The sequence below is a fragment of the Bufo bufo genome, chromosome 1 (assembly GCF_905171765.1).
Source record: "Bufo bufo chromosome 1, aBufBuf1.1, whole genome shotgun sequence".
NCBI lineage: Eukaryota > Metazoa > Chordata > Amphibia > Anura > Bufonidae > Bufo > Bufo bufo.
The window spans coordinates 57,377,234-57,404,430 of record NC_053389.1 but is presented as its reverse complement, the minus strand read 5'-3'; the positions used below and the strand labels follow the sequence as shown (position 1 = coordinate 57,404,430).

The 27,197-nt window shown below is 44.9% G+C and overlaps 1 protein-coding gene across 1 annotated transcript in view; it reads left to right on the top strand.

Moving 5' to 3' along the window:
* Positions 1–2,984: 2,984 nt before the first annotated feature.
* CCDC153 (coiled-coil domain containing 153) overlaps positions 2,985–27,197 on the top strand; it is a 51,302-nt gene continuing 27,089 nt past the window's right edge. Inside the window, exons 1-5 of the mRNA XM_040424985.1 lie at positions 2,985–3,072; positions 16,713–16,781; positions 18,303–18,365; positions 19,250–19,369; positions 22,264–22,356. Coding sequence (XP_040280919.1) covers positions 16,715–16,781; positions 18,303–18,365; positions 19,250–19,369; positions 22,264–22,356 — 343 coding nt within the window. The 5' untranslated portion in view covers positions 2,985–3,072; positions 16,713–16,714. The remainder of the gene's footprint in view (positions 3,073–16,712; positions 16,782–18,302; positions 18,366–19,249; positions 19,370–22,263; positions 22,357–27,197) is intronic.

Genomic DNA, 27,197 nt, shown 5'->3' with positions numbered 1-27,197 from the left:
AGGGTCTATTCTGCTTCCCGTTTTTCTCCAATAAGAATCTGTGCTGCTGAAACCAGAACAGCATCAAGAAGGGATCTGTCAGAATCAGAATGGGGAGGATCTATGGTCCAGTCCATAGCATTCAAACTATTAAATTTGCAGCAGAAATCAGAGGATTAGGTTTGGATTTCTGCCACAAATTCATCTGCAAATGAACAGCAGATTTCTGTTGTTTCATTTTCACAGTGTGAACATACCCCGAGAGGGGGCAGCAGGATGGTCAGGTTTGTGTTGCTAGCAGGTTGAAATGGCTACAGAAATGAGGGGCCAAAGATGAGTCTGCAGAATGCTCTGCCGTCTTTAGGAGAAGTCTCAATAGTGGTCTGGGAGGGATAAAGAAGAAAGAGCTATAACGTTTTAAAATTTTAGTCATTCCAAGGCTCCCTCTGTCCTCCGATCAGAGCCCCCGCAGCAAAATCAGTTTCTACGACAGCCTACGGCAGGCATGGCCAACCTGCGGCTCTTCAGCTGTTGTAAAACTACAACTCCCACCATGCCCTGCTGTAGGCTGACAGCTGTAGGTAGTCTGGGCATGCTGGGAGTTGTAGTTTTGAAACAGCTGGAGAGCTTCAGGTTGGCCATCCATGGCCTACGGCCTTTTGAAGGCTCCCAGTGCTGTCATAGCAAGCTGCCTGAAAAGCCAAGCCCGAGGCACAGTCTGACAGGCAGCCAGGGAAAGTATTCTATTGCAGTCTATGGGACAAGCGATCAGAGGATTGCATGTACAAGTCCCCTAGGGTACGTTGACACAATGTGAAAAACAGTCATGTGATGGCTATTTTCAGAACCATTGCAGTCTTTTGTTTCTATATGGACAACCTTTTTTTTTTTTTTTTTTTTTTTTTAAATGAGCAGTGAATAATGGCCGCCAAAATATAGGACATGTCCAATGTCGTCTGTTTTCAGGGGCTGACAATGGCTCTTTTTCAGAAAGGTATCCGAAGAAAAACAACCTTTAAAAATTGACCGTTTTCCTGTTTTTAAAGCAGCCGTTCTGCCGTCCGGCCCCATTAACTAATAGGGAGACCAGCGGAGATCTGGCTGCAACCTGGCAAATATGACACTGTGCGGCCGCAGGTATCAGGCCACGTCCGGCAATGCCGGATCCAGACACCTCCGGCAGGACCAGCCTGCCAGAGACGTCTAACGCTAGTGTGAAACTAGCCTAAAAAGTACAGAAACAAAAAATAATAATAATTAAATAAAACACGTTAAATAATAAAATTTTAAAAATTCACTTAACACCCCCCCTTTCTCAATTTTACATACAAAAAAAAAATCATGATTGGTATTGCTGCATTCAAAAATACCCAAACTATTAAAATATATTATTTTTCCTGCATGGCGAAATGCCGTAAAAAATTTTGTCACCTTGAGCCTCAAAAAAATTAAATAAAAGAGAAAAAAAACGAAATAAAATATGTTAAAAAAACTCATATGACACAAATAAAAACTATAGCTAGCCCTACAAAAAACAAGCCCCTCACCTCTGTGGACGAAAAGATGAAAGGTCATGGATGTCAGACTATGGCTACTTTCACACTTGCGGCAGAGAGATCCGGCAAAACCTATGCCAACTGATGGCATTAGTAAGACTGATCAGGATCATGATCAGGCTTAAAAATGCCTGATCAGTCAAAAAAAAAAAAATTTTTCGGTCTGCGCATGGACGGATCCGGCATTAATACATTCCTATTGGAAAAAATGCCGGATCCGGCATTCAGGCAAGTCTTCAGTTTTTTTCGCCGGAGATAAAACCGTAGCATGCTGCAGTTTTCTCTTTTGCCTGATCAGTCAAAATGACTGAACTGAAGACGTCCTGATGCATCCTGAACGGATTGTTCTCCATTCAGAATGCATGGGGATAAAACTGATCAGTTCTTTTACGGTATAGAGCCCCTAGGACGGAACTCAGAGCTACAGTTTTATCTCCGGCGAAAAAAAATTAAGACTTGCCTGAATGCCTGAATTTCCCATAGGAATGTATTAATGCCAGATCCGTCCATGCGCAGACCGAAAAATTTATTTTCCCCATAGGAATGTATTAGTGCCAGATCCAGCAATCAAAATACCGGAACGCCGGATCTGTCCTTCCGGTCTGCGCATGCGCAGACCGGTAAAAATGTGAAAAAAAAGATACAAGACGGATCCGTCTGTCCACATGACAAGTGGAGAGACGGATCCGTTCTTGCAATGCATTTGTGAGACGGATCCGGATCCGTCTCACAAATGCTATCAGTCACATCCAGATCGGCGGATCCGGCAGGCAGTTCCGACGACAGAACTGCCCGCCGGATCACACTGCCGCAAGTGTGAAAGTAGCCTAAGTCGATGCATATAAAACAGAATTTTTACGTTTTTTTTTTTTTTTTTTTAAAGTATCAAAACATCATAAAAACTATATAAATTTGGTATAACCCCGACCCTAATCATACCGACCTGCAGAATAAGGTCACCGTGTCATTACCAAGCGAATGCCGTAAAAACAAAACCCAAAAACCCTGACAAAGTTGTGTGGATTTTTTTCAATTTCAGCCATTTTTCAACACAAGCTATGGCAAATTGAATGTTGCCAATAAAGATAACTACCACTTGTCCTGTAAAAGAGAAGCCTTGGAATGACTAAAAACTTTAACTTTAACTTTAAAAAGTTATAGCTCTTGGAAGGTGGGAAGGAAGAGAGAGAGGAAAAAAAAATGGGTCATTAAAGGGTTAAACTTTTTTTCCCCCCAACAAGAAGCAGACCTCCTGTTACATCTGTGTCTGGGAATATGTCTCCCTCAGAAAAAGTCTGAAACAATCTAGCAATGACTGAAGCGCAGCGTCTCCAGAGTCCCCGTGTGAACAGGAGTCACATTCACATCCAGCACTGAATGAACATGACAGACATTACTCCGGGAATCTATGGCTCCTCTCCTCAGTGGCTTCTCTCCATAGCAGTAAGTGCTCCGCGTCCTCCGTCTCCATGGTGTCAGCACTGACCGCCCGGCCATAGACACAGGACGGGGTTACCGAGCACAACACGGGTCTGAGGTAACTGCTGTGTGTATATACTGCTGTGTGCGGTGTATATACTGCTGTGTGCGGTGTATATACTGCTGTGTGCGGTGTATATACTGCTGTGTGCGGTGTATATACTGCTGTGTGCGGTGTATATACTGCTGTGTGCTGTATACTGCTGTGTGCTGTATATACTGCTGTGTATATACTGCTGTGTGTATATACTGCTGTGTGCGGTGTATATACTGCTGTGTGTGTACTGCTGTGTGTGCTGTATATACTGCTGTGTATATACTGCTGTGTATATACTGCTGTGTGTATATACTGCTGTGTGCGGTGTATATACTGCTGTGTGTGCTGTATACTGCTGTGTGTATACTGCTGTGTGTGCTGTATACTGCTGTGTGTATACTGCTGTGTGTGCTGTATACTGCTGTGTGTATACTGCTGTGTGTATACTGCTGTGTGCTGTATACTGCTGTATGTATACTGCTGTGTGTATACTGCTGTGTGCTGTATACTGCTGTGTGTGCTGTATACTGCTGTGTGCGGTGTATATACTGCTGTGTGCGCTGTATATACTGCTGTGTGCGGTGTATATACTGCTGTGTGCTGTATACTGCTGTGTGCTGTATATACTGCTGTGTATATACTGCTGTGTGTATATACTGCTGTGTGCGGTGTATATACTGCTGTGTGTGTACTGCTGTGTATATACTGCTGTGTGTATATACTGCTGTGTGCGGTGTATATACTGCTGTGTGTGCTGTATACTGCTGTGTGTGCTGTATACTGCTGTGTGTGCTGTATACTGCTGTGTGTATACTGCTGTGTGTGCTGTATACTGCTGTGTGTATACTGCTGTGTGTGCTGTATACTGCTGTGTGTATACTGCTGTGTGTGCTGTATACTGCTGTGTGCTGTATACTGCTGTATGTATACTGCTGTGTGTATACTGCTGTGTGCTGTATACTGCTGTGTGTGCTGTATACTGCTGTGTGCGGTGTATATACTGCTGTGTGTGCTGTATATACTGCTGTGTGTGCTGTATATACTGCTGTGTATATACTGCTGTGTGTGCTGTATATACTGCTGTGTGTATACTGCTGTGTGCGGTGTATATACTGCTGTGTGTATACTGCTGTGTGTGCTGTATACTGCTGTGTGCGGTGTATATACTGCTGTGTGTATACTGCTGTGTGTGCTGTATACTGCTGTGTGTATACTGCTGTGTGTATACTGCTGTGTGTATACTGCTGTGTGTGCTGTATATACTGCTGTGTGTGCTGTATACTGCTGTGTGTATACTGCTGTGTGTATACTGCTGTGTGTGCTGTATACTGCTGTGTGTGCTGTATACTGCTGTGTGCGGTGTATATACTGCTGTGTGTGCTGTATACTGCTGTGTGTATACTGCTGTGTGTATACTGCTGTGTGTGCTGTATACTGCTGTGTGTGCTGTATACTGCTGTGTGCGGTGTATATACTGCTGTGTGTGCTGTATACTGCTGTGTGCGGTGTATATACTGCTGTGTGTGCTGTATACTGCTGTGTGTATACTGCTGTGTGTATACTGCTGTGTGTATACTGCTGTGTGTATACTGCTGTGTGTGCTGTATACTGCTGTGTGTGCTGTATACTGCTGTGTGTATACTGCTGTGTGTGCTGTATACTGCTGTGTGTATACTGCTGTGTGTGCTGTATACTGCTGTGTGTATACTGCTGTGTGCGGTGTATATTCTGCTGTGTATATACTGCTGTGTGTGCTGTATATACTGCTGTGTGTGCTGTATACTGCTGTGTGTGCTGTATATACTGCTGTGTGTATACTGCTGTGTGCGGTGTATATACTGCTGTGTGTATACTGCTGTGTGCGGTGTATATACTGCTGTGTGCGGTGTATATACTGCTGTGTGCGGTGTATATACTGCTGTGTGTATACTGCTCTGTGTATACTGCTGTGTGCGGTGTATATACTGCTGTGTGCGGTGTATATACTGCTGTGTGTATACTGCTGTGTGTATACTGCTGTGTGCGGTGTATATACTGCTGTGTGCGGTGTATATACTGCTGTGTGCGGTGTATATACTGCTGTGTGTATACTGCTGTGTGCGGTGTATATACTGCTGTGTGTATACTGCTGTGTGTATACTGCTGTGTGCGGTGTATATACTGCTGTGTGCGGTGTATATACTGCTGTGTGCGGTGTATATACTGCTGTGTGTATACTGCTGTGTGCGGTGTATATACTGCTGTGTGTATACTGCTGTGTGTATACTGCTGTGTGCGGTGTATATACTGCTGTGTGCGGTGTATATACTGCTGTGTGCGGTGTATATACTGCTGTGTGTGCTGTATACTGCTGTGTGTATACTGCTGTGTGTATACTGCTGCGTGTGCTGTTTACTGCTGTGTGTATACTGCTGTGTGCGGTGTATATACTGCTGTGTGCGGTGTATATACTGCTGTGTGTATACTGCTGTGTGTGCTGTATACTGCTGTGTGTATACTGCTGTGTGTATACTGCTGTGTGTGCTGTATACTGCTGTGTGTATACTGCTGTGTGCGCTGTATATACTGCTGTGTGCGGTGTATATACTGCTGTGTGTATACTGCTGTGTGTATACTGCTGTGTGCGGTGTATATACTGCTGTGTGCGGTGTATATACTGCTGTGTGCGGTGTATATACTGCTGTGTGTATACTGCTGTGTGCGGTGTATATACTGCTGTGTGCGGTGTGTATACTGCTGTGTGCGGTGTATATACTGCTGTGTGTATACTGCTTTGTGCGGTGTATATACTGCTGTGTGCAGTGTATATACTGCTGTGTGCGGTGTATATACTGCTGTGTGCGGTGTATATACTGCTGTGTGTGCTGTATATACTGCTGTGTGCGGTGTATATACTGCTGTGTGCGGTGTATATACTGCTGTGTGTATACTGCTGTGTGCGGTGTATATACTGCTGTGTGTGCTGTATATACTGCTGTGTGCGGTGTATATACTGCTGTGTGCGGTGTATATACTGCTGTGTGCGGTGTATATACTGCTGTGTGTATACTGCTGTGTGTATACTGCTGTGTGCTGTGTGTATACTGCTGTGTGTATACTGCTGTGTGCGGTGTATATACTGCTGTGTGTATACTGCTGTGTGCGGTGTATATACTGCTGTGTGTATACTGCTGTGTGCGGTGTATATACTGCTGTGTGTATACTGCTGTGTGCGGTGTATATACTGCTGTGTGCGGTCAGGTGTATATACTGCTGTGTGTATACTGCTGTGTGCGGTGTATATACTGCTGTGTGTATACTGCTGTGTGCGCTGTATATACTGCTGTGTGTGCTGTATACTGCTGTGTGCGCTGTATATACTGCTGTGTGTGCTGTATACTGCTGTGTGCGGTGTATATACTGCTGTGTATATACTGCTGTGTGTATACTGCTGTGTGTATACTGCTGTGTGCGGTGTATATACTGCTGTGTGCGCTGTATATACTGCTGTGTGTGCTGTATACTGCTGTGTGCGGTGTATATACTGCTGTGTGTATACTGCTGTGTGCGGGGGATATATACTGCTGTGTGTATACTGCTGTGTGCGGTGTATATACTGCTGTGTGTATACTGCTGTGTGCGGTGTATATACTGCTGTGTGTATACTGCTGTGTGCGGTGTATATACTGCTGTGTGCGGTGTATATATTGCTGTGTGCGGTGTATATACTGCTGTGTGCGGTGTATATACTGCTGTGTGCGGTGTATATACTGCTGTGTGCGGTCAGGTGTATATACTGCTGTGTGTATACTGCTGTGTGCGGTGTATATACTGCTGTGTGCGGTGTATATACTGCTGTGTGTGCTGTATACTGCTGTGTGCGCTGTATATACTGCTGTGTGCGCTGTATATACTGCTGTGTGCGGTGTATATACTGCTGTGTGTGCTGTATACTGCTGTGTGCGGTGTATATACTGCTGTGTGCGCTGTGTATACTGCTGTGTGTGCTGTATATACTGCTGTGTGTGCTGTATACTGCTGTGTGCGGTGTATATACTGCTGTATATACTGCTGTGTATATACTGCTGTGTGTGGTGTATACTGCTGTGTGCGGTGTATACACTGCTGTGCGAGGTCAGGTGTATTTACTGCTGTGTGTATACTGCTGTGTGCGCTGTATATACTGCTGTGTGCGCTGTATATACTGCTGTGTGCGGTGTATATACTGCTGTGTGCGGTGTATATACTGCTGTGTGCGGTGTATATACTGCTGTGTGTGCTGTATACTGCTGTGTGCTGTGTATATACTGCTGTGTGCGCTGTATATACTGCTGTTTTCGGTGTATATACTGCTGTGTGCGCTGTATACTGCTGTGTGTGCTGTATATACTGCTGTGTGCGCTGTATATACTGCTGTGTGCGGTGTATACTGCTGTGTGCGGTGTATATACTGCTGTGTGCGGTGTATATACTGCTGTGTGCGTTGTATATACTGCTGTGTGCGCTGTATATACTGCTGTGTGCGGTGTATACTGCTGTGTGCGGTGTATATACTGCTGTGTGCGCTGTGTATACTGCTGTGTGTGCTGTATACTGCTGTGTGCGGTGTATATACTGCGGTGTGATAGAGGACTGACACTTGGACGGAGGCTGTCACTAGGGATGAAACATCCGAAGTCGATTCGCATAAAACTTCCTGCTCCGTACAGTATTAGAACGAAATTTTATGCGAATCGACTTCGGATGTTTCATCCGAAGTCGATTCGCTCACCCCTAGCTGATCCCTTCCAGTCGCTTGTGCAGGCAATAGGCGCACCATGGGGTGATAATGTAAATGATTAGTAAAAAAATATGTCTCCAAAATGGAGGCTCACCTTGTGGAGTTGTGCTGACAGTAGGCACAACTCTAGTGTCGGCTCATCGGAGGGTATTTGACGCCCCCTGTGGTGGAAGGTACGCGGTCAAGAACGTAGGTACTTCTAGTAGGGGATGCCTGAAGTTCCCCAGAAGGCAAGTGGATCAGCAGAAGGATACCCCGCGGCGCAGTTGTAAAGTTTAAACCTCCAGGATTTATTTAGCAGGTGGTACAACGCGTTTCGGGGACAACGGTCCCCTTCATCAGGTACAGACTGCTTATACATGACGGCACAGCTATTACACATATATATACACCAAGAAAAAACCCAAACCACTGGAATAGAGAGAGGTCAGGGGTTTGGGATGGGCGGTACTGGACCTGCCCAAATGTCACTGCCATAAAATTAAATGAAAACTTTTATTATTAAAGCAATAAAAACAACATTTCATGGTCGGGGCTAATAAACATTGGTGGTACAAGTGGAGGAATGAAGAAACAATGAATTTTGCTGGGGTGATTGCCCCCGCGCGATGCCCGGCGGTGCCAAGGCGATCGCAGGGTTTAGAGCGATCACGTGATCGCAACAGTGGGCACGTGACCGTCGTATCCTAGCGATGGGACGCTACTGAGGCCGGCCGATGCGCAAAGTGCAGGTCCTACCAGGAGGTGGATGGAGACAGCTAGCCATGAGCTGAAGTGATCCATAATAGCATAGCAGGCGTATTATAGCAATTATAGCACGCCTAGAAAAGAGATTGACTGGGATGGGGGGGGGTCAAAAGCATGATATAATAAGAATGAAGAGCAGTATGTAATAAAGCATGAAGCGGTTATGACATCAATGACAATACCTTTAAAATGAAATGCACAATGAACAACAATAATAAAAATAAAAAATGCAAAAAAAAACAACTGATATAACGATATAACTAAAGCTTAAGAAACAGTAATATATATGAAAAGGTGGGTATAAGTATATATGGAATGTTTATTTTATATGAAAGATATATATGAACGAATGAATGTGCAAGGGGGGGGGCAGCTTGTTGTGGATGAAATGGGAGGAGGGGGGAGGATGTATAAGACGTAGCTAGTATTACTAATACGGTAATAAAAAATTGGGGCGATAGCTTAAAGGTTGATTTCAAATGCTTCGTTAAGGCCGTGTGGGTTCAGGCAGTTCATCTTGTATTTCCAGAACATTTCCCGTCTTCTCAATGTCTGGATGATATTGTAACCGTTGGTTCTGACTTGCTCTATGAGGGTTACGGTAAACCCGAAAAAGAAGCCTTGCCGGTGAATTGTAGCGAGTCTGGAGACGCTGTGTTGTGTGAATTTCTTTTTTACGTTTGATCTATGCTTGTTCAGCCTATTGCGGAGCGTCTGTATGGTGCTCCCTATGTACTGAAGGCCACATGGGCATCACATTAGATAAATGATATTGGTGGATCCACAATCCAGATGTTCTTTAATCGGGAAGGTGTCACCATTGGAGCCGCAAAAAGAAGTAGCGGTATTAAGGGACCTGCAGCAGAGGCACTTAGGTTGGTTGCATCTGTAGCGTCCTGGTGGTCTAGTGCTGCCCATTGTGTTGACTTGTTCCGGTTGTTGTCTCAATTTGCTGGGTGCAAGTAAGTTCCTGAGGGTTTGGGCCCTTCTGAATGTAAGGGGAGGTCCATTGGGTAGACTGCCGTTCAAGAAGGGGTCACCTTTCAAAATGTACCAATGTTTGGAGAGAATCTCTCTGATGGCGTTGTGGTTGCTGTTATAGGTGGTTATAAAATTAGTATTGTATTATTTTGTGGTTTTGCCCTTGGTGGAATTACCGGTCTCTGTTTTCAGTTCTAGACAATCCTCCTGTGTGAGAGTCCGGGCTCTGTTGAAGGCGGCATCAATAATTCTAGGGGGGGGTAGCTTTTTTGCAGAAACCTCTGGGAAATTAAGTCGCTGTCATCGGAACAGTTGCGTCTTATCCGCTTGAATTGGCTGAAGGGGATGTTAGTTTTCCACTTCTTGTGATGTTCGCTATAAAAATCTAAGTAGCTGTTAGTCAACTTTTTTAGAGAAGGTTCAGGTGGTGGTTCTTCCACTATCAGCCTTTAGTTCAAGATCCAGATATTCTGCTGAGGATTTGTTATGGGTACCCGAAAAAGTGATTCCCCAGTCGGTGGAATTGAGGTGCTCCGTGAAGCCATCGATTGAGGTTGGGTCACCGTCCCATATGAAGACCAATTCGTCGATGGAGCGACGGTAGAATATAATGTTGCTTGTCCAGTATTGAGAATTGTAAATGAAGGTATCTTCAAATGCACCCATGAATAAGGTCGCGAAACGCGAACCCATTGCGGTACCTTTGGTCTAGAGGTACAGGGTGTCCTCAAACTTGAATACATTATGGGTAAGGATGAAATGAATGCTTCTCAAGATGAAGGTTTTTAGGTCTGGCGGCATCATGCTATCTTTATCAAGAAAACATTTTGTGCAATTGATGCCCCGGTCGTGTTGGTGTCACGGATGGTGTACAGGAAACAAGACAATGCAATAATATCAATGACTCACTGGATCCACAACTAAGGAACAAAAGGGAGACCCCTGCATGAGACCTGCCACTCTCCCTGACTGCTCAGCCTATGCGAACACCCCAAAGGTGGATGGGCGCATATCCACGTACCTCGGCTATCTAATACCTGAAGACCCTACAATAGTGAGGGGACACGACCACCGGCTCCCTACACTAGACACGGAGGGAGTCAGGGTCTCCTGAAATCCAGCAGACAGAAAATCACAAATAAAGGAACAGCACTTATCTTGCAGAGGACTGGGAAATAGGAACAGCATGCACACACACTCCAGGAAGTTGTATAAGCCGCACACTACTGCATTATGGGGAGGAACTTAAAGGGAAGCAATCAGTCCAACTGCATGACAGCTGAGATAGACTAACGAGATGAGGAACTGAAACCAAAACAAAGAAACTCAAGGAGGAGGATCTGGAAGGCTCCTGTCAGAGCTTCTCAGCTGTCTGGTTGTGACAGTACCCCTCCCTCTACGAGTGGACTCCGGACACTCAGAGCCCACCTTCTCAGGATGGGACCTATGGAAAGCCCTGATGAGACGAGTGGCCTTAATGTCCGTCACTGGGACCCACATCCTCTCCTCAGGACCATAACCCTCCCAATGAACGAGGTACTGGAGGGAACCGCGGACAAGACGAGAATCTACAATCCTAGAGACCTGAAATTCAAGATTTCCATCAACCATAATCGGAGGAGGAGGCAAAGGCGAGGGTACAATAGGTTGAACATAAGGTTTCAATAAGGACTTATGAAAAACATTATGGATCTTCCAAGTCTGAGGAAGATCAAGACGGTAGGCAACAGGATTGATGACAGACAGGATCTTGTAAGGCCCAATAAACCTAGGACCCAACTTCCAGGAGGGAACCTTCAATTTGATATTTTTGGTAGACAACCACACCAGATCACCAACATTCAGGTCCGGACCAGGCACACGTCTCTAATCTGCCACACGCTTATATCTCTCACTCATGCTCTTTAGATTATCCTGAATCTTTTGCCAAATAGATGACAAAGACGAGGAGAATCTGTCCTCATCAGGTAAACCAGAAGACCCCTCTCCCGAGAAAGTCCCAAACTGCGGATGAAACCCATATGCACCAAAAAATGGTGACTTATCAGAGGACTCCTGACGACGGTTATTTAAAGCAAACTCAGCAAGGGACAAAAAAGAACACCAATCCTCCTGATTCTCCGCCACAAAACAGCGCAGATATGTCTCCAGATTCTGATTGACGTGCTCTGTCTGGCCATTCGACTGCGGGTGGAAAGCAGAAGAGAATGACAACCGAACCCCCAAGCGAGAACAGAAAGCCTTCCAGGATCTGGAAACAAACTGTGTGCCCCTATCAGAGACTATGTCTGAAGGAATACCATGCAATTTGACAATGTGGTCAATAAATGCCTGCGCCAGCGTCTTAGCATTGGGCAAACCAGGAAAAGGGATGAAATGCACCATTTTGCTAAAACGGTCCACCACCACCAGAATCACAGTCTTCCCCGAGGAACAAGGCAAGTCCGTTATGAAGTCCATGGACAGATGTGTCCAAGGACGGGAAGGAATGGGTAAGGGAAGAGGAGGACCTGATGGCCGTGAATGAGGGACTTTGGCACGAGCGCAAGTCTCGCAAGCTGCCACAAAACCCTCAACCGACTTACGAAGCGCAGGCCACCAGAATCTCCGAGCGATGAGATCCAGTGTGGCTCTTGCCCCCGGGTGCCCAGCAAGGACCGTATCGTAGTGTTCCTTAAAAATCTTGTGTCTCAAAGCGAGAGGCACAAACAACCTCCCAGGAGGACACAGATCGGGAGCCTCTGACTGGGCCGCCTGCACCTCTGCCTCCAATTCAGGAAAAAGAGCAGAGACCACCACACCTTCAGCCAAAATGGGACCCGGGTCTTCAAAATTCCCACCTCCCGGAAAACAACGTGACAGGGCATCTGCCTTCACATTCTTAACCCCAGGGCGGAACGTGACAACAAAATTAAACCTTGAAAAGAACAAAGACCATCTGGCCTGTTTCGGGTTCAGACGCTTGGCTGACTCCAAGTAGGCCAGATTTTTATGGTCAGTAAACACGGTAATAGGGTGTCTGGCTCCCTCTAGCCAATGGCGCCATTCCTCAAAAGCCAACTTGATGGCCAACAATTCCCTATCTCCCACATCATAATTTCTCTCTGCGGAGGAGAGTTTCTTTGAGAAAAAGGCACACGGTTGCCATTTGGCAGGAGAGGAACCCTGAGACAAGACCGCACCCACCCCTACCTCAGAAGCATCAACCTCAACTGTGAAGGGTAACGAAATATCAGGTTGTACCAGGATGGGAGCGGAAGCAAAACTCTCCTTGATATTAGAAAAGGCCTTACGCGCCTCTACCGACCAGGAAGAAAAATCTACCCCCTTTCTGGTCATATCAGTGAGTGGTTTAACAACAGAGGAATAATTCTAAATAAATTTCCTGTAATAATTGGCAAAGCCCAAAAAACGCATTAGCGCCTTCTGATTCTCAGGAAGCTCCCACTCAAGCACAGCGCGGACCTTCTCGGGGTCCATGCGAAAACCAGAAGCGGAGAGAAGAAACCCCAGAAATTGAATTTCTGGAACCGCAAACACACATTTTTCCAGTTTCGCGTATAATTTATTCTCCCGCAGGATGAGCAAGACCTGACGTAAGTGTTCCTTATGAGTCTTGAAATCAGGAGAAAAAATCAAAATGTCATCCAAATACACTAATACAAATTTTCCCATTAAATGATAAAAAATGCTGTTCACGAAATGCTGAAAAACGGCTGGGGCATTCATCAAACCAAAAGGCATAACCAAATTCTCAAAATGGCCCTCAGGGGTATTGAGAGCCGGCTTCCATTCGTCTCCTTCTCTGACCCTGACCAGGTTGTGTGCCCCTCTTAGGTCTAATTTGTAAAAAACTTTAGCCCCAACAACCTGGTTAAACAGGTCCGGGATCAGAGGAAGCGGATAAGGGTCACGAATCGTGATACGGTTCAGCTCCCTGAAATCCAGACAAGGTCTTAAAGAACCATCTTTTTTCTTAACAAAGAAAAAACCAGCGGCAACAGGTGACTTCGAGGGTCGTATGTGTCCTTTTCTCAGACTCTCAGAGATATAAGCACGCATAGCGACCCTCTCAGGTTGGGAAAGATTGTATAAACGAGATTTAGGCAGCTTGGCGCCTGGGATGAGATTAATAGGGCAATCGTACTCCCTGTGCGGAGGCAAATCCTGAACTCCACTCTCAGAGAAGACATCCGAAAATTCAGAGAGGAAAGGTGGTACAGTCTTAGTAGAAACCTCAGAAACAGATGTCATGAGGCAATTCTCTCTGCAAAAGTCACTCCAACCATTTATTTGCCTCGCTTGCCAATCAATGGTGGGGTTATGTTTAGTGAGCCAGGGTAGCCCCAACACTAGAGGAGTAGGCAAGCCGCTAAGGACGAAACATGACACATCCTCAACATGAGCATCACTCACAATTAAACGGATATTGTGAACTATGCCCTTTAATGATTTCTGAGAAAGTGGAGCGGAATCAATAGCAAAAACAGGAATATCCTTTCCCAAAGTGCATACCTGGAAACCATGAGTTATTGCAAATTGATTATCAATGAGATTGACAGCTGCTCCACTATCCACAAAAATCTCACAAAAAATGCTCTTGCTCTCTAGCGCCACCCTAGCAGGCAGGACAAAACGGGAACTACAAGCAAACGGAAAACCTTCAATTTCCGCCTCAACCCTGCCAATAGTAACAGACGGAACATTTTTAAAAGATTTTTTCCTTTTTGTTTCTTTATTACTCCCAGAAGACTGCCTGAATCTCCTAGAGGGACAAACATTTGCCAAATGATTTATACCTCCACAACAAAAACAAACCCTCCCATGCGGGCTGAATCTTCTATTGTCAGAGGTAATCAACCCCAGCTGCATGGGCTCCTGCTCAGAAGGGGCTGACAGCGACTGAGACCCCTGCGTACAGAATGAGACCGCTGCACTGTCCCGGGACTGAGTATGACAGGAAGGAGAGATCTCTCCCCTCTCTTTCTAAGACGCCTGTCAATACGAACGGCCTGAGACATAGCAGAATCCAAGGAGGTAGGTCTCTCATGAAAGGCAAATGCATCTTTCAATCCCTCTGAAAGACCATGGCAAAATTGACTTCGGAGTGCAGCATCATTCCAACCAGTATCAGCTGCCCATCTCCGAAATTCTGAGCAGTATATCTCTGCGGATTGTTTACCCTGGCATAACAGACGTAGTCTAGACTCAGCCAGAGCAATACGATCCGGATCATCATATATCTGACCCAGGGCTAAAAAGAATTCAAACACTGAACGGAGGGGCCGTGCCCCCTCCGGCAGCGAAAAGGCCCAGGACTGAGCGTTACCCCTGAGCAGCGATATAATGATCCCCACCCTCCGTTCCTCATCACCAGAGGAATGGGGAAGAAGGCGAAAATGGAGTTTGCAAGCCTCTCTAAAACGCACAAAATACTCACTACCCCCGGAGAACGTATCCGGGAGCGAGATCTTAGGCTCAGAACAAACTCCATGAACGCAAGCTGAACCGGTCACTTGAAACTGAGAAAAAGTCTTACGGAGATCAGCTACCTCCAATGAAAGACCCTGGAAGCGTTCAGCCAAAAGTGAAACTGGATCCATGCTTGAGACGGTTTTGGCGGCTTATAATGTCACGGATGGTGTACAGGAAACAAGACAATGCAATAATATCAATGACTCACTGGATCCACAACTAAGGAACAAAAGGGAGACCCCTGCATGAGACCTGCCACTCTCCCTGACTGCTCAGCCTATGCGAACACCCCAAAGGTGGATGGGCGCATATCCACGTACCTCGGCTATCTAATACCTGAAGACCCTACAATAGTGAGGGGACACGACCACCGGCTCCCTACACTAGACACGGAGGGAGTCAGGGTCTCCTGAGATCCAGCAGACAGAAAATCACAAATAAAGGAACAGCACTTATCTTGCAGAGGACTGGGAAATAGGAACAGCATGCACACACACTCCAGGAAGTTGTATAAGCCACACACTACTGCATTATGGGGAGGAACTTAAAGGGAAGCAATCAGTCCAACTGCATGACAGCTGAGATAGACTAGCGAGATGAGGAACTGAAACCAAAACAAAGAAACTCAAGGAGGAGGATCTGGAAGGCTCCTGTCAGAGCTTCTCAGCTGTCTGGTTGTGACAGTTGGATGTTTGAATATAGAGACGTCACATCCAGAGTTCACGAGTGGTACGTGGCTTTCCATTTGACATTTTGTAATAACTCTATCAAAGTGGTGGAGTCTTGTAGGTATGAAGGTCACTGGACTACATATTTTTGTAAAAAAAAAATGTCGACGTAATGGGATAAGTTGCAGGTGAGTGAGGAGATGCCTGAGATAATAGGCCGACCTGGTGGGCTGATGGTATTTTTGTGGATTTTGGGTAAATGATAAAAGATGGCAATAGCTGGATCCGTAATGTGAATGTATCTGAGCTCTTTCTTACTGAGAATGTGAGATGCAGAGTTAATAAGGGTTTTGAAATCTAGTTGATGCTACGTCAGGGAGTTACCCTCCAACAGTTGATAGTATTCAGTATCTGATAGTATACGTAGTGCTTCCTTGATGTAATAAAGACCATTAGATGACTGACACCCGGACAGAGGCTGTCACTAATAAAGACCATCAGATGACTGACACCCGGACAGAGGCTGTCACTAATAAAGCCCATTAGATGACTGACCCCCGGACAGAGGCTGTCACTAATAAACACTATTAGATAAGTGACACCTGGACGGAGGCTGTCACTAATAAAGACCATTAGATGACTGACACCCGGACGGAGGCTGTCACTAATAAAGACCATCAGATGACTGACACCTGGACGGAGGCTGTCACTAATAAAGTCCATCAGATGACTGACACCTGGACGGAGGCTGTCACTAATAAAGTCCATCAGATGACTGACACCCGGACAGAGGCTGTCACTAATAAAGACCATCAGATGACTGACACCCGGACGGAGGCTATCACTAATAAGGACACATGCAAATTTTTCCGTGGATTTGTTGTGAATTTTGCAGAATTTTTTAGAATCCATGTATTTTTCCACGTTCATCTCTTTAGCAATGTCTGTCTACAAGCAGCAGGCAAGGTTTGCAGCACATGCTGAATAATAATAGAAGTCAATCTGTAACTTCGTATCGCTGTCTTTTGCAGAAATGCCACCAAAACTGAAGGCAAAGTCACAAAGGAAAAAGAAAGTGAAGAAGTCGAAGGCTGGGACAGGTACTGTGCAGCATACACTGTGTGACATTCTTCTCTAGGTAGACTTTTTTGTGTGTTATTATACCCAGGTGCGTCCACTAGACCTTTGTTTATTGCTTGACAAATGATAAATCTAAAGGAAGGACAGAAAACTGGATGTTAACCCCTTGGATGCCGAATGTTTTTTCATTTTTGCGTTTTAATTTTTCTTCTCAGAGCCATAACTTTTTTATTTTTCCGTTCACATAGGGCTTGTTTTTTGCGGGACAAGTTGTACTTTCTAATGCTGCTATTTAATATGACATACAATGTGGTGGGAAGCAGAACATTTTTTTCTAAAACGGGGTGGATTTGGGGAAACAATGCAATTCCGCCACACTGTTACAAGTTTTGTCCTTACGGTGTTCCCTATGCGACAAAACTGACCTGTGCTCTTCATTCTCTGGGTCAGTACGACTGCAATGATACCGCATATGTGTAGGTTTTAATACTGAAAAAATAATAAAAACTTTGAATTAAAAGTTGTTTTTTTTTACATCGCCATATTCTGACTCCCATCACATTTTTATAGTTATGTCTACTTACCCCTTCTTTGTCTCTGATCAGCCACAATGGAGAAGTAGCTGGCTTAGCTAAAGAACTGTGTAAGACAGACAGACCTTTCATCATGTCCCCATAACACAGATAGCCGGAGGAGCTCTCTATGTATGGTCTTTTTCAGATACGCGTGTCCTGTGTGGAGAGCATGCGCCATGTTGGAGCGTGATTTCCCATTATGGACACTGCTTATTTCACAGGACCACAAGGCATTCTAATGATTTATAATTCTGTGTGTCTCTGTCCAACCTTGCATCTACTGAATTAGGGCTTATGGACACGACTGTATGTATTTAGCGGTCTACAAAAAACTGATCCGCAAAACACAGACAGTGGTCGTGTGCATTCCGTATTTTGCAGAATGATACAGCTGGCCACTAATAGAACAGTCCTATCCTTGTCTGTAATGCGGACAATAATAGGACATGTTCTATTCTTTTGCGGAACGGAAATACGGACATACGGAAACGGAATGCACACGGAGTAACTTCCATTTTTTTTTGCGGACCCATTGAAATGAATGGTTCTGCAAACAAAAAAGGAACGGACACGGAAAGAAAATACGTTCATGTGCATGAGCCCTTACACTGAGAGCAATATGTCAGTACAATTCAGTATTTTCAAAGTCAGGCAGAGACACACTGTATTACTAATCATTATAATGCCGTGTGGTCCTGTGAAGCGAGAAAGTTCCACTCAGCGCTGGACACTGAAAGAGGCCTATGTCAGTAAGCTACACTTCTGCAGAAAGCAGTCTGAAATCGGAAACGACTGTTTCAGGATTAACTATATTAGTATGTACTATTAATTTATATATAAAAATCATCCAAACAACTTTGTATGTCGCTGGACGTGCCCTTAAACAAAAAGTTTATTTTAGATGCTTTCAGCCCGGTGGTACGTGGTAACCATCTGACGTGCGATGTTTCTGCTCTCTTCCTTTAGGCTCAGTGGAAGAACGGTTTCGTAAGGCAACTCTTGAGGTAGACGTTTTACAAGACCACCTTGGTAAGTCTCACCGGACTCTTCTATGCTCTGCTATCGAGCTTCCTTCGTCACCTGCACCTTTTACTTCTTCCTTATATTTGCCCATGCTTTGTGTACATAACTAGGACAAATAAAAGGTACCGTATTTTAATTTTAAATGAAACCTGTCACCAGTTTTATGGCACCATCATAAACTGGTGACGAATACCCTGTGCAAAATACTGAGTCACATACTTAAATTGATCCAGTCCTTTTGCTAAAATCTGTATTGAGTAGCACAAGCCAAGTGTTGGGGTCTGCTCAATACAAAAGATGCACAAGGGAGCCCTCATATTCATGAACTCTCGGCTCTCCTCTCTCCCGAGTGACCGCTCTCTTCCTATAGCAAGAGCCGGGTGCTTATGAGTATCAGGACTTCTGACCTCATGCTATGCAATGAGCGAACTCAAGTGCTCAACTCGTACTGGAGCTACTCAATACTGATGGCAGAAAGCTAGTGTATGGGGTATAATAAATGTGCACCACTGCTTTTCTTTTTTTACTTTACATCTCATGCACATGGCAATTATGGCTCCATTCTGCATGGAGCAGTACAGTACCTTCATACACTCACATTTCATACAATAACCATGGCATGCTCCACTGTTATACTGCCATAACGCCTTGCCTTCCCGGAGAGAATATCACTGATATATGGCACCCGACAAATCTTTCTTCAGGGCCACACAGAGTACCCGCTGCTCAAACACGTGCATCATGCCTTATACAATGTCGTTGCTACCTACTTGTGTCATCCGATTGTATAACGTCACCGAGTAGCAGTAATCATTTATGCAGAGCGATCTTTTTGATGCCTATTGTTCATGATCTACCATTCAAACCATCCAACACGTGTATATTCTCAGCGTTACAGAAGCAAGTGACACGGCAGGTGCAACAGCGCAAGTATGAACTACATGGGAAACTGCAAGAGCTGCAAGAAGATATACAAGACGAAAGAGATGAAAAACAGGCCATATATAATGGTAAGGGCACAGACCGCATGGGAAGAAAATGATGGCAAGCTGCATGACAGTACTGACCCATAACACAGACCTGTAGTCACACCACGTACCTCCATACAAAGACTAAGCACACACCACCTACCTCCATACAAAGACTAAGCACACACTGTGTACCTCCATACAAAGACTAAGCACACACCGTGTGCCTCCATACAAAGACTAAGCACACACCATGTACCTCCATACAAAGACTAAGCACACACCGTATACCTCCATACTAAGACTAAGCACACACCGTGTACCTCCATACAAAGACTAAGCACACACCATGTACCTCCATACAAAGACTAAGCACACACCACGTACCTCTATACAAAGACTAAGCACACACCATGTGCCTCTATACAAAGACTAAGCACACACCGTGTACCTCCATACAAAGACTAAGCACACACCATGTGCCTCCATACAAAGACTAAGCACACACCGTGTACCTCCATACAAAGACTAAGCACACACCATGTGCCTCCATACAAAGACTAAGCACACACCATGTACCTCCATACAAAGACTAAGCACACACCATGTGCCTCCATACAAAGACTAAGCACACACCGTGTACCTCCATACAAAGACTAAGCGCACACCATGTACCTCCATACAAAGACTAAGCGCACACCATGTGCCTCTATACAAAGACTAAGCACACACCGTGTACCTCCATACAAAGACTAAGCACACACCATGTACCTCCATACAAAGACTAAGCACACACCATGTGCCTCCATACAAAGACTAAGCACACACCATGTGCCTCTATACAAAGACTAAGCACACACGGTGTACCTCCATACAAAGACTAAGCACACACCATGTGCCTCTATACAAAGACTAAGCACACACCATGTGCCTCCATACAAAGACTAAGCACACACCATGTGCCTCCATACAAAGACTAAGCACACACCATGTGCCTCTATACAAAGACTAAGCACACACGGTGTACCTCCATACAAAGACTAAGCACACACCATGTGCCTCTATACAAAGACTAAGCACACACCATGTGCCTCCATACAAAGACTAAGCACACACCGTGTACCTCCATACAAAGACTAAGCACACACCATGTACCTCCATACAAAGACTAAGCACACACCATGTACCTCCATACAAAGACTAAGCACACACCATGTGCCTCTATACAAAGACTAAGCACACACGGTGTACCTCCATACAAAGACTAAGCACACACCATGTGCCTCTATACAAAGACTAAGCACACACCATGTGCCTCCATACAAAGACTAAGCACACACCATGTGCCTCCATACAAAGACTAAGCACACACCGTGTACCTCCATACAAAGACTAAGCACACACCATGTGCCTCCATACAAAGACTAAGCACACACCGTGTACCTCCATACAAAGACTAAGCACACACCATGTGCCTCCATACAAAGACTAAGCACACACCATGTACCTCCATACAAAGACTAAGCACACACCATGTGCCTCCATACAAAGACTAAGCACACACCATGTGCCTCTATACAAAGACTAAGCACACACCGTGTACCTCCATACAAAGACTAAGCGCACACCATGTACCTCCATACAAAGACTAAGCGCACACCATGTGCCTCTATACAAAGACTAAGCACACACCGTGTACCTCCATACAAAGACTAAGCACACACCATGTACCTCCATACAAAGACTAAGCACACACCATGTGCCTCCATACAAAGACTAAGCACACACTGTGTACCTCCATACAAAGACTAAGCACACACCATGTACCTCCATACAAAGACTAAGCACACACCATGTGCCTCTATACAAAGACTAAGCACACACCATGTGCCTCCATACAAAGACTAAGCACACACCATGTGCCTCCATACAAAGACTAAGCACACACCGTGTACCTCCATACAAAGACTAAGCACACACCATGTGCCTCCATACAAAGACTAAGCACACACCGTGTACCTCCATACAAAGACTAAGCACACACCATGTGCCTCCATACAAAGACTAAGCACACACCATGTACCTCCATACAAAGACTAAGCACACACCATGTGCCTCCATACAAAGACTAAGCACACACCATGTGCCTCTATACAAAGACTAAGCACACACGGTGTACCTCCATACAAAGACTAAGCGCACACCATGTACCTCCATACAAAGACTAAGCACACACGGTGTACCTCCATACAAAGACTAAGCGCACACCATGTACCTCCATACAAAGACTAAGCGCACACCATGTGCCTCTATACAAAGACTAAGCACACACCGTGTACCTCCATACAAAGACTAAGCACACACCATGTACCTCCATACAAAGACTAAGCACACACCATGTGCCTCCATACAAAGACTAAGCACACACTGTGTACCTCCATACAAAGACTAAGCACACACCATGTGCCTCTATACAAAGACTAAGCACACACGGTGTACCTCCATACAAAGACTAAGCACACACCGTGTACCTCCATACAAAGACTAAGCACACACCATGTACCTCCATACAAAGACTAAGCACACACCATGTGCCTCCATACAAAGACTAAGCACACACTGTGTACCTCCATACAAAGACTAAGCACACACCATGTGCCTCTATACAAAGACTAAGCACACACGGTGTACCTCCATACAAAGACTAAGCACACACCATGTGCCTCTATACAAAGACTAAGCGCACACCATGTGCCTCTATACAAAGACTAAGCACACACCATGTGCCTCTATACAAAGACTAAGCGCACACCATGTGCCTCTATACAAAGACTAAGCGCACACCATGCAAGTTATTATTATTATTATTATTATTATGTCTGTAAAAATGGCACCTAATGTTTAGAGAGACTTTACAGTGTTTTTTTACTCTTTAGAAATGACACGGCAGCACCGGGATCTGGAGAAGCAGAGCTCAGCGCGTGTACAGGATTTGGAGGAGGAAGTGGCACAGTTAAAGCTGCAGTTGAGTAAGTGTTCTCCAAAACCTTTTCATTACATTTGGCAATTGCTACTACATACAGTGGCAATCGTAAGTACCACATATAGTGTTTTATGCCACATTTCTGTCCTGGTCCTCGTTAAAAGGGACACAACAGCACCTGAAGGACTTCACTGCCTTACAATGGAGTCCGTCAGTTCCATCAAGGAGTCTAGTGGCATATATACCATAGGGGCAGACCAACCGACTCCTATGGCGCCCGTGAGGAGGGGGCCTGACGCTGAACAGCTTCTGTTCCCAAGCTAGATTTATTGTATTTTTGATCAGCAGCCACCAGGAGAGAACTCAGTGCAAAGAAATTATTGATAGCTTCCACTGAAATCAATGGTAATTATTCCTATGCACTGAGCTCCCCCTAGTGGTGGACAGTTTTATACTATACTATATGACGGTAGACATGAGGTTTATGTTTATGCCAGTTGTCTGATGTAAATACATAGACATAGAGAAATATGGTGTTCAGAATGAACCTCATATTTATGAAGCACCTCTTCCACATGTTCCACCACTGAAGTTGGAATGGGTTAGAGGAAGGGTGATTTTCTTTGTCAGAATTCTGAGGTGTTGCACTTTGCATTCTGCATTGCTTTGACTCATTCATACTGGGAAACTAGGTGGAGGGAGGCATACTAAGTTTTGTTGTGGGGCACTGTGAGATCTGCCTATGCCCCTGATAATGTCCATCATTCTCCTGGAAAAAGTAGCATCTTGTGACTGAATCTGCAACAGTAGCTCCAACAGAGATGCAAGCTCAGCCATTTTGTTTGGCCTTTAAAACGTCTGGCGGGTCCGCATGTAACTCTGAATGTCCTTGATGAGTCTGCATCTGCCCGGTGATTGTGCAGCTTTAGGAGCGGGGAACAGTTGTTGGTGAAGGCAGAAACATTTTTATTACCATTGCCTGACTTCCCGATCACTATACAGTTGCAAGAAAAAGTATGTGAACCCTTTGGAATTTTATGGATTTCTGCACAAATTTGTCATAAAATGTGATCTGATCTTCATCTAAGTCACAACAATAGACAATTCCAGTCTGCTTAACCCCTTAAGGACCCACGGCAGGCGGTGATCGGAACTCGGTGCCTGCTCAAATCAAATCAGACCTGCGGTTTGCGGTGGCGTGTAGCGGTGCCATCAGGTCCCCATGCGGCTGTAGTGGGGACCCGATGGCATGGAAGGCAGCGCGATGTCTAAGGAAGGCATCGCGCTGCCTTCCGGTGGAGAGCCTGTGAGATCCAGCCCCCTGGATCTCACAGGCCAGAAGCTGTATGAGTAATACACACAGTATTACTCATACAGCCAATGCATTCCAATACAGAAGTATTGGAATGCATTGTAAAGGATTAGACCCCCAAAAGTTCAAGTCCCAAAGTGGGACAAAAAGTTAAGTGAAAAAAAAAGTTGAAAAAATAAAGTTTTCCCCCCAAAAAATTAAGTTTCAAGTAAAAATAAACAAAAACTTCATTTTCCCCAAATAAAGTTTAAAAAAATTGGTAAAAAATAGGAAAAAAAAAAAAAAGTATACATATTAGGTATCGCCGCGTCTGTATCGACCGGCTCTATAAACATATCACATGACCTAACCCCTCAGATGACCACCGTAAAAAATAAAAACTGTACTAAATAAACCATTTTTTTGTCACCTTACATCACAAAAAGTACAACAGCAAGCGATCAAAAAGGCGTTTGCCCACCAAAATAGTACCAATCTAACTGTCACCTCATCCCGCAAAAAATGAGCCCCTACCTGAGACAATCGCCCAAAAAATTAAAAAAAACTATGGCTCAGAATATGGAGACACTAAAACATAATTTTTTTTGTTTTAAAAAAGCTGTTATTGTGTAAAACTTACATAAATAAAAAAAAAGTATACATATTTGGTATCGCCGCGTTCGTCCGGCTCTATAAAAATATCACATGACCTAACCCCTCAGATGAACACCGTAAAAAATAAAAAATAAAAACTGTTAAATAAACGATTTTTGGTCACCTTACATCACAAAAAGTGTAATAGCAAGCGATCAAAAAGTCACACGCACCCCAAAATAGTGCCAATAAAACCGTCATCTCATCCCGCAAAAATCATACCCTACCCAAGGTAATCGCCCAAAAACTGAAAAAATTATGGCTCTCAGACTATGGAAACACTAAAAGATGATTTTTTTTGCTTCTAAAAATAAATCCATTGTGTAAAACTTACATAAATAAAATAAAAGTATACATATTAGGTATCGCCGCATCCGTGACAACCTCGTCTATAAAAATATCACATGATCTAACCTGTCAGATGATTGTTGTAAATAACAAAAAATAAAAACGGTGCCAAAACAGCTATTTGTAACGGGGTTCCAAAGGTGCACTCGGTCTCCCATTAGCCGCAGACCTGCTGCTTAGCTTCTGGAGCGAGGATCTGTGTTTGACCTCGTTCCCAGGGCGGCTTTGCTAGCTGGGAGGCCCCCTGCACTTAAGTCTGCCTTGAGCGCCGAGCTGATCACTCGGTGCTCGACTGGTTGGTCTGTCGGTCATGTGACGCTGGCCACGTCACATGACCCTCACTCCCCACTATAAATACAGGCAGCCTGCTGGCCACAGGTTGCCTGTTAATTTAGGTTCCACCTGTGACTTTGTCTTCCTGGCGTACTTACCTCCTGCTGAATTCCTGACGATCCTCTGCCTGCTCCTTGTGTACTTTGCTGCTCTCCTGGTATTCTGACCCCGGCCTCCTCCTGACGATCCTCTGCTGACTCCTTTGGTACTTCACGACTCTCCTGGTATTTATGACCCCGGCTTCTCCTGACTAGTCTCTGCTTGCTCCATTTGTACTTTGTAGCTTTCCTGGTATTGACTCGGTCCATTCACGTTCTGTTGTTTGTCTGTCTGTCATCCCTGCACTTATTCCAAGCTAGGGATTGCCGTCCAGTTGTCCCTTGTCATTAGGACTCGCGAGGCAAGTAGGCAGGGCCAGGGGTGAGGGTGGAGCGCAGTGGTCACTTCCCTTCCCCCTGTGTATGTGTGTACGCGACCGTTAAACTATTTCTTGTTATCTTGCCTCACAAAAAGTGTAATATAGAGCAACCAAAAATCATATGTACCCTAAACTAGTACAAACAATACTGCCACCCTATCCCGTAGTTTCTAAAATGGGGCCACTTTTTTGGAGTTTCTACTCTAGGGGTGCATCAGGGGGGCTTCAAATGGGACATGGTGTAAAAAAAAACAGTCCAGCAAAATCTGCCTTCCAAAAACCGTATGGCATTCCTTTCCTTCTGCGCCCTGCCGTGTGCCCGTACAGTAGTTTACGACCACATATGGGGTGTTTCTGTAAACTACAGAATCAGGGCCATAAATATTGAGTTTGGTTTGGCTGTTGACTCTTGCTTTGTAACTGGAAAAAAAATTATTAAAATGGAAAATCTGCCAAAAAAGTGAAATTGTATCTCTTTTTTCCATTAATTCTTGTGGAACACCTAAAGGGTTAACGACGTTTGTAAAATCAGTTTTGAATACCTTGAGGGGTGTAGTTTCTTAGATGGGGTCACTTTTATGGAGTTTCTACTCTAGAGGTGCATCAGGGGGGCTTTAAATGGGACATGGTGTCAAAAAAATTAGTCCAGCAAAACCTGCCTTCCAAAAACCATATGGCATTCCTTTCCTTCTGCGCCCTGCCATGTGCCCGTACAGCGGTTTACGACCACATATGGGGTGTTTCTGTAAACTAGAGAATCAGGGCCATAAATGCTGAGTTTGGTTTGGCTGTTAACCCTTGCTTTGTAACTGGAAAAAAATTATTAAAATGGAAAATCTGCCAAAAAAGTAAAATTGTATCTCTATTTTCCATTAATTCTTGTGGAACACCTAAAGGGTTAACAAAGTTTGTAAAATCAGTTTTGAATACCTTGAGGGGTGTAGTTTAACCGCCTCCGGACCGCCTAACGCAGGATCGCGTTCCGGAGGCGGCAGCGCTGCGCAGAGTCACGCATATACGCGTCATCTCGCGAGACGCGAGATTTCGCTCAAAGCCGGCCCGCGCATGCGCATCGCGGGCCGGCAAAATTTAAAGAACAATTTAGTCACCAGCCTGCCAGCAACGATCATTGGCTGGCAGGCTGGCGATTTTCAAAAAATCCAATCACAAGCCATATAACAGATCATATTAGTAAATATGATCTGTTATATGGCTTGTCTGCTCCTCTGCTGGTCCTTTTCGTCGGTTGGATCCAGCAGAGGAGCAGACATCACAGTGAGTAGCACCAACACTACACCTTAGCCCCAGATCACCCCCCCTGCACCCCAATTAACCCTTTGATCACCCCTTTGATTGCCCCTGTCAATCACTAGTGAAAGACAAAAAGTGATCAGTGTAAACTGTCACTTTTTTTTTTCACTAGTATTGGCTGTTAGGTTTTAGGGATAGTTTAGGCCCCTTGGTTAGGTAGTTTAGCGTCAGTTAGCGCCCACCCCACCGCACCGCAGTCACTTATTCGCTGATTAGCGTATCGCTAATCAGCATTTGTACTTTTATAGTATCTGTAAGTGATCAAAACTGATCACGGTCAGATCTATAATAGTATTAGTGTCACTTTAGTTCGCCCTCCACCCAAAACGCAGTGTTTGCCCGATCCGGCCTGATCGGTCGCCCACACGTGCGTTCACCCACGCCCGCCCCACCGCAGTGACAAAAAATATATATTTTTTGATCACTGCACATTCACTTTACACGCACTGCGGCGATAAAAAAAAATCAGTTTTGATATTTTTTATCAACCGCAGCGGTCTCCGGTACTTCGCTATTTTTCGCTAGCCTCCCC